The sequence below is a fragment of the Mirounga leonina genome, unplaced genomic scaffold, assembly GCF_011800145.1.
Source record: "Mirounga leonina isolate KUSES-001 unplaced genomic scaffold, KU_Mleo_1.0 Mir_166, whole genome shotgun sequence".
In the NCBI taxonomy this organism is placed as follows: Eukaryota; Metazoa; Chordata; class Mammalia; order Carnivora; family Phocidae; genus Mirounga; species Mirounga leonina.
The window spans coordinates 13,024,801-13,039,809 of NW_023270418.1; the positions used below are offsets into that span (position 1 = coordinate 13,024,801).

The 15,009-nt window shown below is 50.0% G+C and overlaps 1 protein-coding gene across 1 annotated transcript; it reads right to left on the reverse strand.

Annotated features, from left to right (window-relative positions):
• Positions 1 to 1,506: 1,506 nt before the first annotated feature.
• CUNH11orf91 (chromosome unknown C11orf91 homolog) lies at positions 1,507 to 3,568 on the reverse strand. The gene is made up of 2 exons (XM_035012305.1): positions 3,076 to 3,568; positions 1,507 to 1,764 (listed from the first exon to the last, which is right to left on the reverse strand). Exons 1-2 carry the CDS (start codon positions 3,566 to 3,568, stop codon positions 1,679 to 1,681), a joined length of 579 nt encoding a protein of 192 aa, XP_034868196.1. The 3' UTR covers positions 1,507 to 1,678.
• Between the last annotated feature and the right edge of the window lie 11,441 nt (positions 3,569 to 15,009).

A 15,009-nucleotide genomic window follows, 5' to 3' on the forward strand; every position in this document is an offset into this window, starting at 1 on the left:
ATTGGTCCGAGCTGACCACGCCCCCTCCCAAACACCTCCTCCGCTCGGATTTTTTTTTTTTTTAAGATTTTATTTATTTTTCAACAGAGAGAGTGAGAGAGGGAACACAAGCAGGGGGAGTGGGAGAGGGAGAAGCAGGCTCTCCGCTGAGCAGGGAGCCCGATGCGGGACTCGATCCCAGGACCCCGGGATCATGACCTGAGCCGAAGGCAGACGCTTAATGACTGAGCCACCCAGGCGCCCTCCTCCGCTCGGCTTCTAAGACGCCTGATTCACTGCTCACTCCTTTCCGTTCTTTTTTGCAGGAAGCCCAAACGCCACAAATTCTTTGGCTATGATCTACAGTGGCTGCAGGCAGAGCGAGGGCACAAGGGAATCCAGATGCCAAGCATCAAAATGTTACACTCGATTGAAGACCTGTTTTCTAAAATACTTTCTCCTTTATTTGTGGGCTTGTGTTGCTGAGCTCTTGCTCCTTTTTGCCAGAGAGACAGCACCTGGCTGCAGGGGTGGTGCAGTGGGGGGCACCCCACAGGACATAAACACCTCTGACCCAGCAAGGGGGAAAGGGCGGCCGGGCCTGGGCCACATTGCGCAGCACCACCGCTTCTCGGTGGATTATTAGTTATGACAGCCTCCTACCTGCTTTCCCTGTTTCCTCCTCAGTCTATTCTCAACTCAGAAGCACAGGTCAGATACTATCACTCGGCTGAAAACCCTCTAACCACTCCTTACTCCACTCGAGTCCCTGCTATGGCTTGCAGAGTCCCACCTGGAAGGACCCTCTGCACTCACCCCTATCATGCTCCCCTCACTCCTCCTGCTCCAGCCATCTGGGCTCTTGCTGGCCCTCAAACATCCCAGTATGCTCCCACCCTCAGCCTTTGCACCAGCCCCCCTGTGCCTGGAACCTTCCCCTAGGTGCCACATGGCTATCACCCTCAACTTCCTGCACACCTTGTTTACATGTTACCTCTTCCAGAGACCTTATTTAAAATGCCACCCTGCTTTCCTCTGACCCTCCTGACCAATTGCCTGTTTTTGTTTTCCCCTTAGCAGGTCATCTATGATACTGTATTATGATTTACTTATTTATAGTATTTATTGTCTGGGTCTCCCCCACTCCCAGTCCTGAGTCCGGGAGGGCACATAACAAGTCCTCGGTACTTCTTGAATACGATTTTCCAGGAAGGACCATAGCTTTGACCAGATTATCAAAGAGTTTTTTGGCCCAAAAACTATTAAACAAAACACTTCCCAGGACTAAAGCTGTTTGAAAACAAACCATTTGTTCCAGTCCTCAACGAACCTTTCTGAGCAGGGACACAGCAACCAAATATATATTGCCCTTGGGTTTTCCCAACTCCCTCCACGTGGCAGTATTGGGTGTCCCCTCCTATGGTCTCAGGAGCCCCTGAATGCCAGCTGGGCAGCAGCTTCTAGACCCTGTGAGAGAGCAACCCCCCACCCCCACCCCCGGCTGCAGCACAGAGAGGAGACAGACCATGAGATTTACCCCACAAGTGGGCACTGTATGTGGAATATACGCTGGGAGCAATGAGAACAGCAGGAAATACAGAACAGAAAATAACGATCTTTGAAATGACAACAAATGGGACACATTATCTAAGCACTAACACCTAAGGAGGCGGCTGCCCAGGCTCCGGTGGGCAGCTCCTCAGGAGAGAGAGGCCGACTTCTTTCCAGCCTGCCTTGTCTTCAGTCCTTGTAGCTTTTCATCTTTCAGTGCCTTCAAGAATTTATCTGCAGGAGAGCAAAACAAACACAGCTGTAGTTAAGATAAGGGCTTTTCTAACACTTCCAAAGTAAGCTTCTGGGAAGTAATTGTCTGTTCCCTGCATGAACCCAAAACCCAACATGGGAAGGAAAAAAACCGTAACAGCCAAAACGTGTTTTAAGTGGGGAATACGTAGTAAAGAAATCCAGGACTTGGAAAAGCCTGTCTTCTAGGGATTCTTTCCATGACTGTGGGGAAAAGGACCTTACAGGGTGCCTGATGAGTTGGGGAACATTCTCATGGCCACATTAACCTAAACATTTAGGTTATTTCATACTCCCCTTCCCTGTGTGGCAAGAGAGCTGATTTAACCTGTTGTTTTTGTTTTGTTTTGTTTTATAATAGTGGGGATGGTCTTTTGAGAACAATGTGCCCTCCTCCATTGTTATACTGCAAGCCTTAGAACAGGTGATGGGAAGACAAAGTCTGCAGAAGAGCCTATGGCTACTGAATATTCTATAGTGTGATAGGTCCTTATGGAAGTAGAATCAGATTTAACTTTACCCTCCAACTGGAAGGATCCGTTAGCTTGCATGCTAGAGGAATCCTGCCCACATCAGCACACCTGGTCTACCCTGATCCAGATCCCTAAGACTTTAAACCTAAGATCAGAGGGCAGAGTTCAGGACCCTGGTGAGAGGGCTACCAGGACCGGGCCCAGGGTTCACAGGGAGGTTTCCTTCCAGCACTGAGAAGTGGAGGGCCCCAAAGCCCCTTAGTGAACTGTCCTTGGGATTCCTGGGTCTTGCACAATTCCCACCTCTACCTACAGACCCTCCAACTGGTGTTTGCTTCCCCCTCCTCCCATTCAGGACCGCCGCTGAAGATAAACACTAAAGCTCAGGTCTGTAGAGGTAGGGATTGTGGGTCGTGGGTGATGGTAATATCACTACCATAGGGGTCGGGGGTGTCACGGTGTAGGAAGTTTAAAGTGCAGGATGGGGGCTGTGATGGACGGAGTTCTAGGTTTGGAGGCTGAGTCCAGATTACCAAAAGGGCTCAGGATGGAGGGAGGGTGGAGTTTGGGCCAAAAGTGTTCATGAAATCCTGGCTGTGGTGAGCGAAGCGTCGGTTGAAATCCAAGATGGGGGAGTCGGGGTGCTGGGAGGTGTGACTGGGTGCTGGAGAGGTCGATCTGGGATCTGGGATCCCTGGGGGCTGGAGTCTGAGCCCGAGGCCACACTGCGGGGCAGGGGATTAGGAAGGCATGGAGCCAAGGAGGGAGCCAAGGAGCCAGCCAAGGCGGGCTAAGGGGGGACTCGGGCAAGGTCACGCACAGCGCTGGGAGTCGAAGCCGTCCCCAGTGATGGTGAGCAGCTCCAGCTCCTTAATCCGGATCTCCAGCTCGCATAACTCCTCGGGGTGGGAGGCGGAGGCGAGCCGGGGGGTCGTGGGGCCGGGGGCCAGAGGCGAGGCAGCCACCTCAGGCCCCGGCGGTGGCGAGTAGAAGAAGCGCAGAGGCTCATAGGGGATGGAGGCCAGGCCGGAGGGCCAGGGCGGGGGCCACGGGCGCTCGCTGGGAGGCCCCAGGCCGGGTGGCGGCGGCAGGGGCGCCGGAACCTGGGGCACCTGGGGCAGGGGGCGCCCCGCCACCGCCCCGCCCGCCGCCGCCCCGCCCGCCTTCAGAGGCACGAAGAGCTTCTTCCAGATGTTGAAGTCGCTGAGCGGGGACGAGGAGATGCCGCGGTCGTAGAGGGAAGGGAAGTAAAGGGGCGGGGCCGGCCGCTGGCTCATGGTGGGGCTCTGGCTGCCGCACCGCCCCTTCGGCATCTTTTGAATGGGAAGCTGCGAGGGAGGAACCCCGCGCCGGGAGACGCGCGCCTCAGCCCGGAGTCGCCCGGGTTCTGAGGTTCCATAGGCCACGCCCCGACGAGCGCGGCCCCGCCCTTTCGGCCTGCCCCGCCCCGAGCCGGAGGGGTTCTACGGTCCGGCCGGCCACGCCCCCGGACGAGCCCCGCCCATTGACGGCAGGCGGCGACCCTGGAGCCGGCGAGGCTGGGCGAGCGGCAGGGATGGGAAGTCTCGCAGGCGCGCACTAATCCGCGCTGGCCGCACCTCTGGTTTTCCGCTACGCCGGGCGGTCGCCCCACCTCCGCTGTCCTCTAGCCTCCCATCCGGTCCGGCCCCTCGACTCTTCCCACCGCCCCTACATTCCACAAGCCTCGCTCCCCCGCTGTTGCTCCCTTGGCCCCAGCTCCCATCTCCCATCCCAGCAGAACCTCAGAAAAAAACAGGAAGCAGGGAGCTGGCCAGAACTGCAAGATACATTTTTCAGTCTGCCTCTCCTTTCATAGGGAGAAAAATATTTCCTAGAAATCTGCCCCCTGCCACAGCCGACTTCGCTTAGCACCTCTCGCCACGGAGTATCTGGGGAAATGAGTTACCATCCTCTACAACGGGAGGCAAAGGAGAAGAGTGTTGATTGGGATCGGCTGTTGGAGCCAGCCCATGTTTCTGCCAAATTTCCCAGTGTTGTGGAAGATTCTGGAGAACGGGACCCTGGTATGGATTTGTAACAGATCTGAAGTAGCATGTCTTCAATGAAATGCAGGTTACTTAAGTTCTTTTCCAGACACATTATTAGGCGCTAACAGGAAACAAGCCACCAAAGAGAAATCCTGCTGCACCCACCTCGAATAGCTCACCCATTCTTTAAGAAGGACCTGTACATACTGTCCCAGGCGGCTTGTCCAGCTCATTTTACATGCGTAGCCTGTATTAGCCACAGACTGAGGGGAAGTAAATTTCCTTGAAAACCTGCCCCTAGTGATCACTGGTGTGAATGGACAAAGGTGGGTGGGGGCCAGTTTAGGCTGTTGGCCAGCCAAGATCTGAGTCAGTACCAGCTCCATTGGCAAATGCTACATACATGTATACGGCTATATACATATGGTTCATATAGGGGTCTGTGTGTGTGTGTACACGTATGTATGTGTGTGTGTGTAGATATTAGGAGTGAGCTGGACAGTTAGGCAGTCAGGACTAGGGTCCCCACAAGAAAATACGGAGTCAGGACAGCTAAAACAAAACAGCACTGACATCCTGTTCAGCTTAGAAAGGACTGCACTAACATTTTGCTTTGCAGCCTTTGCAGAAATGACTTCTGCAGAGTGTCCTAAAATAAGACAACCCCAAAGCATTTGTCAATATCACGGGCAAGGGACAGTTAAGACAGATGTCAGCAAAAAAAGACCATCAGCACAGAGACATTAACCTGATAGGCAGATACGTGACCAAAGCCCTGAATGGCATGACTCAGCACACACCCTGGTTGCTTAAGATAGCTCCACAAGAGAGCTCACAGAAGCCCCTAAACTTAGAAACTTTGAGAGCAACCCACTCACACTCCCCTCCCTCTCCGGGAGCTTTATACTCTTGCTCAATGAACTTTGCTTTGCTGCCCACCACTCTTCGTCTGGTCTACCTCTTCATTCTTCCAAGCAGTGTGACCAAGAACTGCGGGCACTAAGGGGACAAAAATCCTGTAGCATATATAGCGGGACAGCGGACAGTCAGATGTCCAAGGTGAATAACTTTGGGTACATTGCTTGACTTCTACGAGGGTTTTCTGTAAAAATAAAAGAGAACCAGGCTGCCTCATACCGTTGTTTGTGATGACCCAATAGAAGACAGAATGATGGGTGTGAAACACTTGAAAACTTCGAAAACTCTGTCCAAATGCAGCTGTCCCCACTGAGGGGCTTGTCTGAAGCTGAGCAGCTTTGTGTTCCCGTACTTAGCTGCAAACTCCTCGAGGGCAAGAATTCAGCCTTATAATGTTGAGCATAGAATAGGATTCAATAAATATTTGAGAACTTTTTTTTTTAAGATTTATTCATTTATTTGAGGAGGAGGGAGGGACAGAGGGGGAGGAAGAGTCTCCAGCAGATTCTGTGCAGAGCCTGACTTGGGGCTCCATCTCACAGCCCTGAGATCATGACCTGAGCCAAAACCAAGAGTTGGACGCTTAACCTACTGCACCACCCAGACGCCCCTATTTGAGAACTTTTAAAACAGTGTTATGTGTTTGGAGGACTGAAGGGGACCAGGATATAGCACACCAAAATATGCCACGTTGGGATAAGGATTATTGTAAGATGAAGGAAACTGAGAAAGAGCAGACACAGGAGAAGTTCTGTCCTCTCCCTTTCTGCCTAAAAGCAGGGTATACATTTCCCTTTGTGAAGGTATCTCCTCCCCTCTGCCAAACCAGGGAAAAGAGATGATAATTCTCACTGGAGATGGCACTGACTTGAGTATGCATAAACAAATCTTACTACACAACCCTATCTTCAATGAGTTTCTCCCATGTATCTACCTTCCCACAATTTATGACTTCTAGAAGCCCAAACCCCTTTTTCTTTGTCTTGACCCTTGTCCACAATTTATCACCCTTTGTTAAAATGGCTTATAAGCTTACAAGCCTAAATGTTTCTTTGGGTTTTCACATCTTTTCTGTCAGCCCCCATGTGCATGCATAATAAAACTTTTCTACTGTTAACTTGTCTTTGGTTGGTTTAATTCACATGACCCAGCTACTGAACCTAAGAAAGTAGAGGAAAATACTTTTTCCCACCTCTACAGAACCACAGTAGTGGTAAGAACCAGAGTTTTGGACTCAGACCTAGGACCAAACCCTGGATCTACTATGTACTGGGCTGTATGGATGAACCTTTCTGAACCTCGGTTTTTTTTTTAAATCTGTATAATGGGAATAGCAGCAGTATTTCCTCATTAAATTGGCAAGATTAAATGAGACCATCTAAGTTACTTGGCCATAGAACATGCTCAGTAATGTTAACTCTTATTATATATTGAAGAGCCTTAGAAAGGAAAGAGATTTTGCATTATGTTTTTTAAATGATGTAATCTAATCACATTTTTATTCATATATATATATCCATTCAAAGAGAAAAAGCTTACAGACTTTTTGCCTTAGCTTCAAGGTAATCTGAATAGATGTTTATACCAGGTGGCTTAATTATAAGACAATCGTGATGTTACAAGTGGTAGATTTAAGAGAAAGGTAGTTTCCTCTAACAACTACACAACAGGAAAATGCTACGATGAACACACACTGAGGTAAATCCCAGTGAGGTGAAGTCCTTAGGGGGTACTAACAAACCACAGTGGTTAAGGCAAAACCCTACAAATTCGTTCTGCAAACAAGTGTCTGGTAAAGTCAAGTTGGTGATGAAAAGACAGAGCAGGCTTACATCCGTTTTAAATAGAAACTTTCCCTCCCTGGGCTCAAAAGCTCTTGCAGCACCTGCCTCGCTACTCAAATTCCCCATTATGTGCCATCCTAGTGGGGCTGAAGGGATTCAGTTTCCGACACCCAAGCTCCCTGCCTGCACTTGGAACCAACTGAGAGAGACACTCACCCAGGTCCCTCTTCGCAGATAAAGGTCTGTTGGAGGACGTGGCTTTAGGTCTGGTGACTGGGTGGATTTGCCAGGACAGCACCTCTGAGGTGAGCTCAGCTACCCAGCGCCAGGCCTGGTGGGAAAACCACAGGCCTCGTCCACAGGGGGAAGGGTCTTTACTGGCACAGAGGAGAGCGGGATAAAAGGCCTGGTCCTTTCTCCAGGCTCATCTATCAGGGCAGGTGTTCTCCCATCTCAGGAGAAGGGGGGCAGGAGTGTCACCCTCAAGACACGTGACACAGTGGGTTGGGGGCTCCTCCCAACACTCTGACTTAAACTCTATCGCACCAAGGTTGGGGTTTATAATTTCCCCTCGCCCAAGCCCTGTTCGGCCAGGAGCTCCTGGGAGTACATGCGTTGCTGGTTCCCTCATCATAGTCTGCTGGACATAAGCAAGCTTCTTCCGGGTTTGCTGCCCTGGGAGTCCCACTGCTCTTCAGCACCTTAGCTCTGCATCTAGTCACACCACTGGTGGTCACATCCTATCCAGGTTCCCAGCCTCTTTTTTTTTTTTTAAAGATTTTATTTATTTATTTGAGAGAGAGAGACTGAGAGAGAGAGAGCATGAAAGTGGGGAGGGTCGGAGGGAGAAGCAGACTCCCCGCCGAGCAGGGAGCCCGATGTGGGACTCGATCCAGGGACTCCAGGATCATGACCTGAGCCGAAGGCAGTCGCTTAACCAACTGAGCCACCCAGGCGCCCGGTTCCCAGCTTCTTTAGGGGCATATCGCGATTGGCCATGCCTGCCTTGGCTCCGGATGGCTTTTAGGGACATGTAGTGCTTGTGGCTCAGAGTACAACAGGGTTGTTATGAGTACATGTTTGTGTCCCCCCAAAATTTCTATGTTGATATCCTAACCCCCAAGAGGAAGGTGTTAGGAGGTGGGGTCTTTGGGAGGTGATGAGCTCATGAGGATGGAGCCCCCACAAATGGGATTAATGCCCTTAGAAGAGAGACCCCAGAGACCTCCTTTGCCCCGTCCACCAAGTGAGGACACAGGAAGAAGATGGATGTCTGTGAACCCGGAAGTGAGTTTTCACCAGACACCGAATATGCTAGAGACTTGATCTTGCACTTTCCAGCCTCCAGACCTGTGAGAAATGGCCTCCAGACTTGTTGCTCAAGTCCCCAGTCTGTGGTAGTCTGTTACTGTAGCCTGAAGGGATATGTGAACCCAGGAGTCTGTGAGTTGGGGAAAATCATGTCTGCTCTCTGAACTTCAATGTTCTGGTCAATAAAAGGAAGACACTATGTATGCCACAGGGTCGGAGCGTCTGATGAAAGACATGTAAAGCAGTCCCTGGGAAACACACTGGGTGCTCAATACAGAGCGGCTTATACAGCTGTAGGTGGGTTCCTTAGTTCACCATTAAGCCCTGGTGAACTGATGAGGAGAATGGAGCAGGGAAGGGAGGATGTCACTTCTAGAAAACCAAACCTTCTCCAGATAACTTAGCAAGGCCTGAACCCTGGAAACCGCTTCCCGGCTGTCCTGCTGAGGACAGTGAGAGCAAACTCATGAAGAGAGGCTACTGCGTGCCCCACACTTGCCTGAACTCCACTAATCTTCCTAATGACCCAAGCAGTAGGTGTTGTTATCCCCATTTTCCAGATGAGAGACTGAGGCATGTGAGGTTAAGCACCTCACCTGAGGTCCTGTGGCAGGTTGGCATCAGAGCTGGTGTTCCAAACGGGGGGGCAGGCCCCACTGCCGCCTCCTCCAGCCTCCCACGGGCCCCCAGCCCTCGGGGCAGGCCCACAGCAGGGCATCTGGCCCCCTGTCCTCTTCCTGGCAAGGGCTGGCTCCACTTGGAAGTTGTGTGTGCCACAATTCAATGGGCCAACTATTCTCGGAACAGCCCTTCCTTTATTACTCATCTGAATTAACCATTGTGTTGGTCTGGACCTGGGGGCCCAGGCATGCCCACTCGCCTTCACAATGCCCACTATTTATAAAAGTTTCTAGAAAATACAGTTCAGCCCTTCTTCTTTTTCCCTGGGTAGATGTGTTCCTCTGTACTTACTCTGTACTTTGCAGAGTAAGCAAATTGTTTAATAAACTGGAGCCTGAGAGGCAATTTAGTGGAATGGAGCATGCAGGGGAAGGTCGACCAGCATCAACCAGTTGGGCAACCTTGGGTAAAATAATTGTAGCTAACACTTACTGACCACTCACTATTACGCACTCTCATGTCATCCCTACAGCAACACTTAGAGATTAGGGCTGTCAGAATTTTCTGTGCTTAAGCAACAGAAGTTGACGCTGAGAATTTACATGGAGGGCTATGAGATAGCTCAGGGATTTGGAAGCTTAAGAATTAGGTTTAGGAGAAGGAAAAAGCAAAGCAACTTCAGGATCCAGGTAGCAGGGAGGAATCAAGTGCGTGTTCAGTGTAGCCACTGGGGGCGGGGGTAGCCAACTGTTGGCTGGCTATTCTCAATGACTATTCCCTTATCCTTTTACCCTTGCTGTCCTCCCCTAGAGAGGTTGGAAAATTTAAATACAAGCTTTGCCAGTCCCCCTTTCAGGTAGGGGTGGCCGTGAGACACAGTTCCAGCCAGAAGGTATGACCAGAAGATATTTGGGAGATTCCTAGGAAAGACTGTACTTTCCTGGTAAGAGTGATAGGAACAACTGAAGCTTTCCCTTCAACTCCTCTTCCTGCCTTGAACTTGGATGCAATGCTGGAACTTCTGCAGTCACTTTGTGACCAGGAGGGAAAGACAAGGCTATCACAAATATACCAGCCCAGACATTGTTGAGCAGCTGACCGAATGCCGGCCGCTGCTTACCTGCAGGTTGTTTATGCAAGAAAATCAGACTTTGTCTGGTTAAGCTCCTCTAAGTTGGGTTGTCTGTTACTTGCAGGCTTCCTGCGAGGCTCACACCTTCACCCAAAAATATTTCTTTTTCAGTCCTTGCAGAACTCCAGTCGAGACTTAAATTCCAGGAGAGAACATACCCAACTTTTGGCTGGAGGAGGGTAGGCTACCTTTATTAACAGTCCCACCAACACCGCACTTACGGGTAGAAGGAGTTCCCCAAAAGAGGAGTATGCTCCCGTTACCAGAAGGTGGGGGCAACAGAGGCTGGGAGGCTGAAAGTCAAGCGTTCATTAGGATAGGTACCATGGTTACAGCTGGTGAAGACACAGAGGCTCAGGGAGGTGACGCAGGAAGCTCAAAGCCTCCGAGCTAGTTGGTTCACGGGCACAGAGAAGGACCCTTTACGACCATGCTGCAGATGCTCTGCCTTTAAGTAAAGGACTGTTGTACTGGGATTTTATTGTCCACCCACCTCTTAAAAAAGGGGCAAAGCTGGGGAACCTGCGTGGCTCAGTCGTTAAGCGTCTGCCTTCGGCTCAGGTCATGATCCCGGGGTCCTGGGATCGAGCCCTGCATCGGGCTCCCTGCTCGGCGGGAAGCCTGCTTCTCCTTCTGCCCCTCCCCCTGCTTGTGTTCCCTCTCTCGCTGTGTCTCTCTCTGTCAAATAAATAAATAAAATCTTTAAAAGGGGGGGGGAGGGGCAAAGCTGCATTATTCATCTCATATACATGTTACTTCCATCCCAATTTTTCGTGTTCTTTTAACTGCTCCCCACAGCTCGGGGAGTAGGATGGTTTAGTTAGCAACTATCAGTTAACCCTTTTCACTAGTAGATGTCTTGGTGAGGGATACTTGGCTGTAAAGAACAGAAACGTTCTCAAACTAATTCAAGCACCCAAAAAGGACGGAGTTATGGTGTGGATAGACCTGACTTTGGGTATAGACAGTAAATACCATTCATAGTTACTGAGAAAAATTAAGCTAACTCGTACACATACAGTGCTTGGCATAGTGCCTGGCACACGGTAAGCCCTCAAGTTATGACCACGACACTCCAGGGTCGAAAATGTAGTGCCAGGTCCCATTTTGTCTACAGCAGTAGAGGTTATGAACTAGAACACTAAGTTCCAGTTCTGGCCATAACACCATGTCACACCAACCCAGGAAAGGTGTTTCCATTACATTCAGGCCATCACACCTTATCAGCATCAGCATTTTAGGTTTGCCTGATTTATATATAAAACCTACAGCCAGATTGGGTGGTGTTAGTTGAGCCCGCATGAGCACGGTCTGTTTATGGGATCGACATAATGGGGTCGGCTAACTTGCACAGAGCCAACGATGCGAGGATGGGGATAGCCGCACCCTCAGGGAAGCCGATCACCGAGATGAAGGTCCTCACTCTACAATTCTATACACAATTCTATAGGAATTGTGTTTCCCAGTTCAGTGCACCTGCCCCCTGCAGGGTCTGTGCTATCTCCGCATCCCCCCACCCCGCCCCCGCCCCACCCCTCCCAGGCTATGGACCTACATGCCTTCTGGGGAAAAGGAGAGCATCCTTACCTACAACAGAGCCTCGTAGGCACCCAGCTGGAAGTTCTGTGGTCATCTACCTTACTCCAAAATAATGTGTTAATAAATAGGAAGCTTTAGCTTAAACAAAAATCTTATGGTGAACAAACCTGTAATAAGCAATATGAAATGAAGATCTCTGGTCAATTTCTACTTAGGCCAAAGCCAGTGGAGTGGATGCAACAATGTGGTCACTGGAGATTCTCAGGTCTCTTTAGTTTTTTTTTTTTTTTAAGATTTTATTTATTTATTTGAGAGAGAGAATGAGAGACAGAGAGCACGAGAAGGAAGAGGGCAGAGGGAGAAGCAGATCCCCTGCTGAGCAGGGAGCCCGATGCGGGACTCCATCCCGGGACTCCAGGATCATGACCTGAACCGAAGGCAGTCGCTTAACCAACTGAGCCACCCAGGCGCCCTGGTCTCTTTAGTTTTAACCACCCTGGACTCGTGTAACCTGCGTTTTTATTACAGCCCACTTCCTACCTGCCAGACACTTTACAAATGCACTTTACAAACGTGAGATCCCAAGCCTCACAACAATTCTTTGAGCGACGGGCAGGAAGCCAGAGTTCAGAGAGGGTCCAAAAACTTGTCTAGAGACAGCCAATTCGTGGCAGAGACAGGATCAGAACCCGGGCCTCCAACTATAAAATCCACCCACTCAACTGCTATTATACTGAAACGAAATAATTACGAGAGGCAGTGGGCCTTGGAAACAGACTGTGGCAAACACAGTATTTTGTAATTGTATCATGTTCCCAGAAAGGCCTAACTGGGTTCTATAAAGCTCATCCCGTTGGCTAACCTAACTGTTCAGTGAAAACAACCGTACTGAAAGTTTTTGTTTCTAAGAAGAGGCAGGAATCATTCGCTTCAAAGCAAAAAAGCACCTGGCTCTCCCTCCAGGCTTTTTCCCAAAGTCACGCTGGTGTGTGCTCAAGGCAGTGTGCAAAGGATGTGGGGCAGTAGAGGGGGGCTGCCTTGGGGAGCTGAGTGTGAACCCTAGACGTGCCAACGTGCTACCCTGGTGACCGGGAGCAATTCAGCCAACTTCTCCAAATGTAGTTTCTCTTAAGCAAAGTGAGATGATAGCACAGTTGGAAATCCACGTAGACCACAGAGCAGAGAACCCCGCAAGTTCCCCTCGTCAGAGGGCATGTCAGGTCGGTACGACTTCGGGTCAACTCTGTGCCTCCCCAGTACATCAAGAATCTCTTAGAAATGTTAGCATCAGTTCAGATGTTTGTAAGCAAACAAACCCAACGTGAGCTAGTGGACTTTGACCACTGACGAGGCACTTACAAGGTGCAGGGTGAAATCATCTGGCCCCAAGGACTCAGACATATAAAACAAGGTTCATGCTCTCAGGAGGCCTAAAGTCCAAAACGTGGGCTAGACAGGCTCTTATTTTATCAGGACACATACTACGTGTTAAGTCGTGGGGCCCACTACAAGGACACAGGGGAAATATACCCATACCTTGAGGCTCAGTACCTTCAAGCCTAAGTTGGATGATGGGTCAGCATCCTTCAGGACACACTAGGCGTTCCACTTACTACCCAGTGGGGGTATCTTGCATCCATACCTCATTCCCCGAGAGAGAAGATCCGATGGGGGTATGATCACCCAATATCAAACCGAATATGAAAGTTCTTATAAAGCCATACAAAAGCTGTTGACTCTCCAGTCACCTGGCCTTTGCAGGACTACTTTTGGGTCAAGACACCCAATGCTCAGTCCATAGCATGAGTCATAGTAACTTTCTACAGAAAGAAACCTCAAAGCTTAAGGCCGTTCATTATGACCATGCTGATTTCAACTCCCAGGAGCCCTCTCCCCATCTCCCCACGTAGCAGCACTGAGATTCTGCTTTAGAGAATTATCCCTTTCTTCGTGCTCTCTGACCCCAGTGTGGGCGCAAAGCCTGGAGGGAGAGCCAGGTGCTTTTTTGCTTTGAAGCGAATGATTCCTGCCTCTTCTTAGAAACAAAAACTTTCAGTACGGACCCAAGACAGCAGTCAGACAAGTCACACTCTGGAATCCGAATGTTGAGAGCGCATTCTGGAACTGCCCAAATCCTGGCTTTTTGTAGTCTGGTTGGACTCTCCCTCAAAAGGTCCCCCAGATTCATTTTCTGCATGAGTGAGTCAAAACTGGTTCTGTTTCCTAAAGGCCTATGTGAAAGGCACTGCACTGCTCAGCCGGCGGCCGTGGGTCCGGTCAGTACTGCCCTAGGCAGAAGGAAGCCTCCTGAGCAAAGAGTTCCAGGTGGTCTTCTGTCTTGGACAAGAGAAGGAAAGACGATGTGAGGAAAGACACCGAGCTGGTGAGGAACACAGAGCACCAAGGCAATGCTAGGTTTTGGTGAGGAAGCCCCAGTTTGTCTCTGTTCGAGGAAGGGCGTCCACAGGAGAAAGCTGACAATGCCCAGGCTCTCTTCTACTAGCTGCAACCACTGGACACACTGCAGATGCTGCTCTCCTCCTGGGCCAGTCATCACACTCATGCACTCGGTTACATTTCATTTTCAGAAAGACATCCGTCATTCCAGTTTGTTGCACAGATGACATGATCAAGGTGTTTAAAAAAATGTTAATCGTGAAATCCCACCTTCAGCTGCAAAAAGTCAAGCTATGCTGTTAAAGACAGCCAGGATGATAAGAGTACAAGTGTCCTTACATCTATTGGATCTTGAGAATTATTCAGCAACACCCCCAAGAAAAGTAAAACTCTACCCTCCTGAAAAGGTGTATCACTTTTTAGGAAACTGGGAGAGCTTCCAAAAGCCTCAACATTTGTGATTATGTTAATAACCCTGACAAATGTCTCCTCTGCAAACTGGGCTAAGTCAGCTAGGGGTCAACAGGCCGGGTGTCGGCAGGAAAAAACACACCCCCGTTGCTGTTTACGAGGGCATCTGGAGGTCCCAAGCTGCAGCCCCAGAGCTCTTCTCTTTGTGTTCATAAAGTACACACAGAGGAAGAGACCTGCGACCAGTACTACTTAAAGTAGGCACACTTAATCTGCGAGTCATTTTTAACAAAGAATGCCCCACTGTTCAGTCTTGGACTGTGGGTGACAAAGCCAAGATACCCCACCAATCCGATACAAAAGTCAGGGGGGTAGTTTTGGGTTTTTTTTTTTGTTTTTTTTTAAAGATTTTATTTATTTATTTGACAGATAGATAGAGAGCACAAGTAGGCAGAGAGGCAGGCAGAGGGAGAGGGAGAAGCAGACTCTCCACTGAGCAGGGAGCCTGACGCAGGGCTCGATCCCAGGACGCTGGGATCATGACCTGAGCTGAAGGCAGACGCTAAACCGACTGAGCCACCCAGGCGCCCCTAGGGGGGTAGTTTTAACACATCATAATTATATGCTGTTTG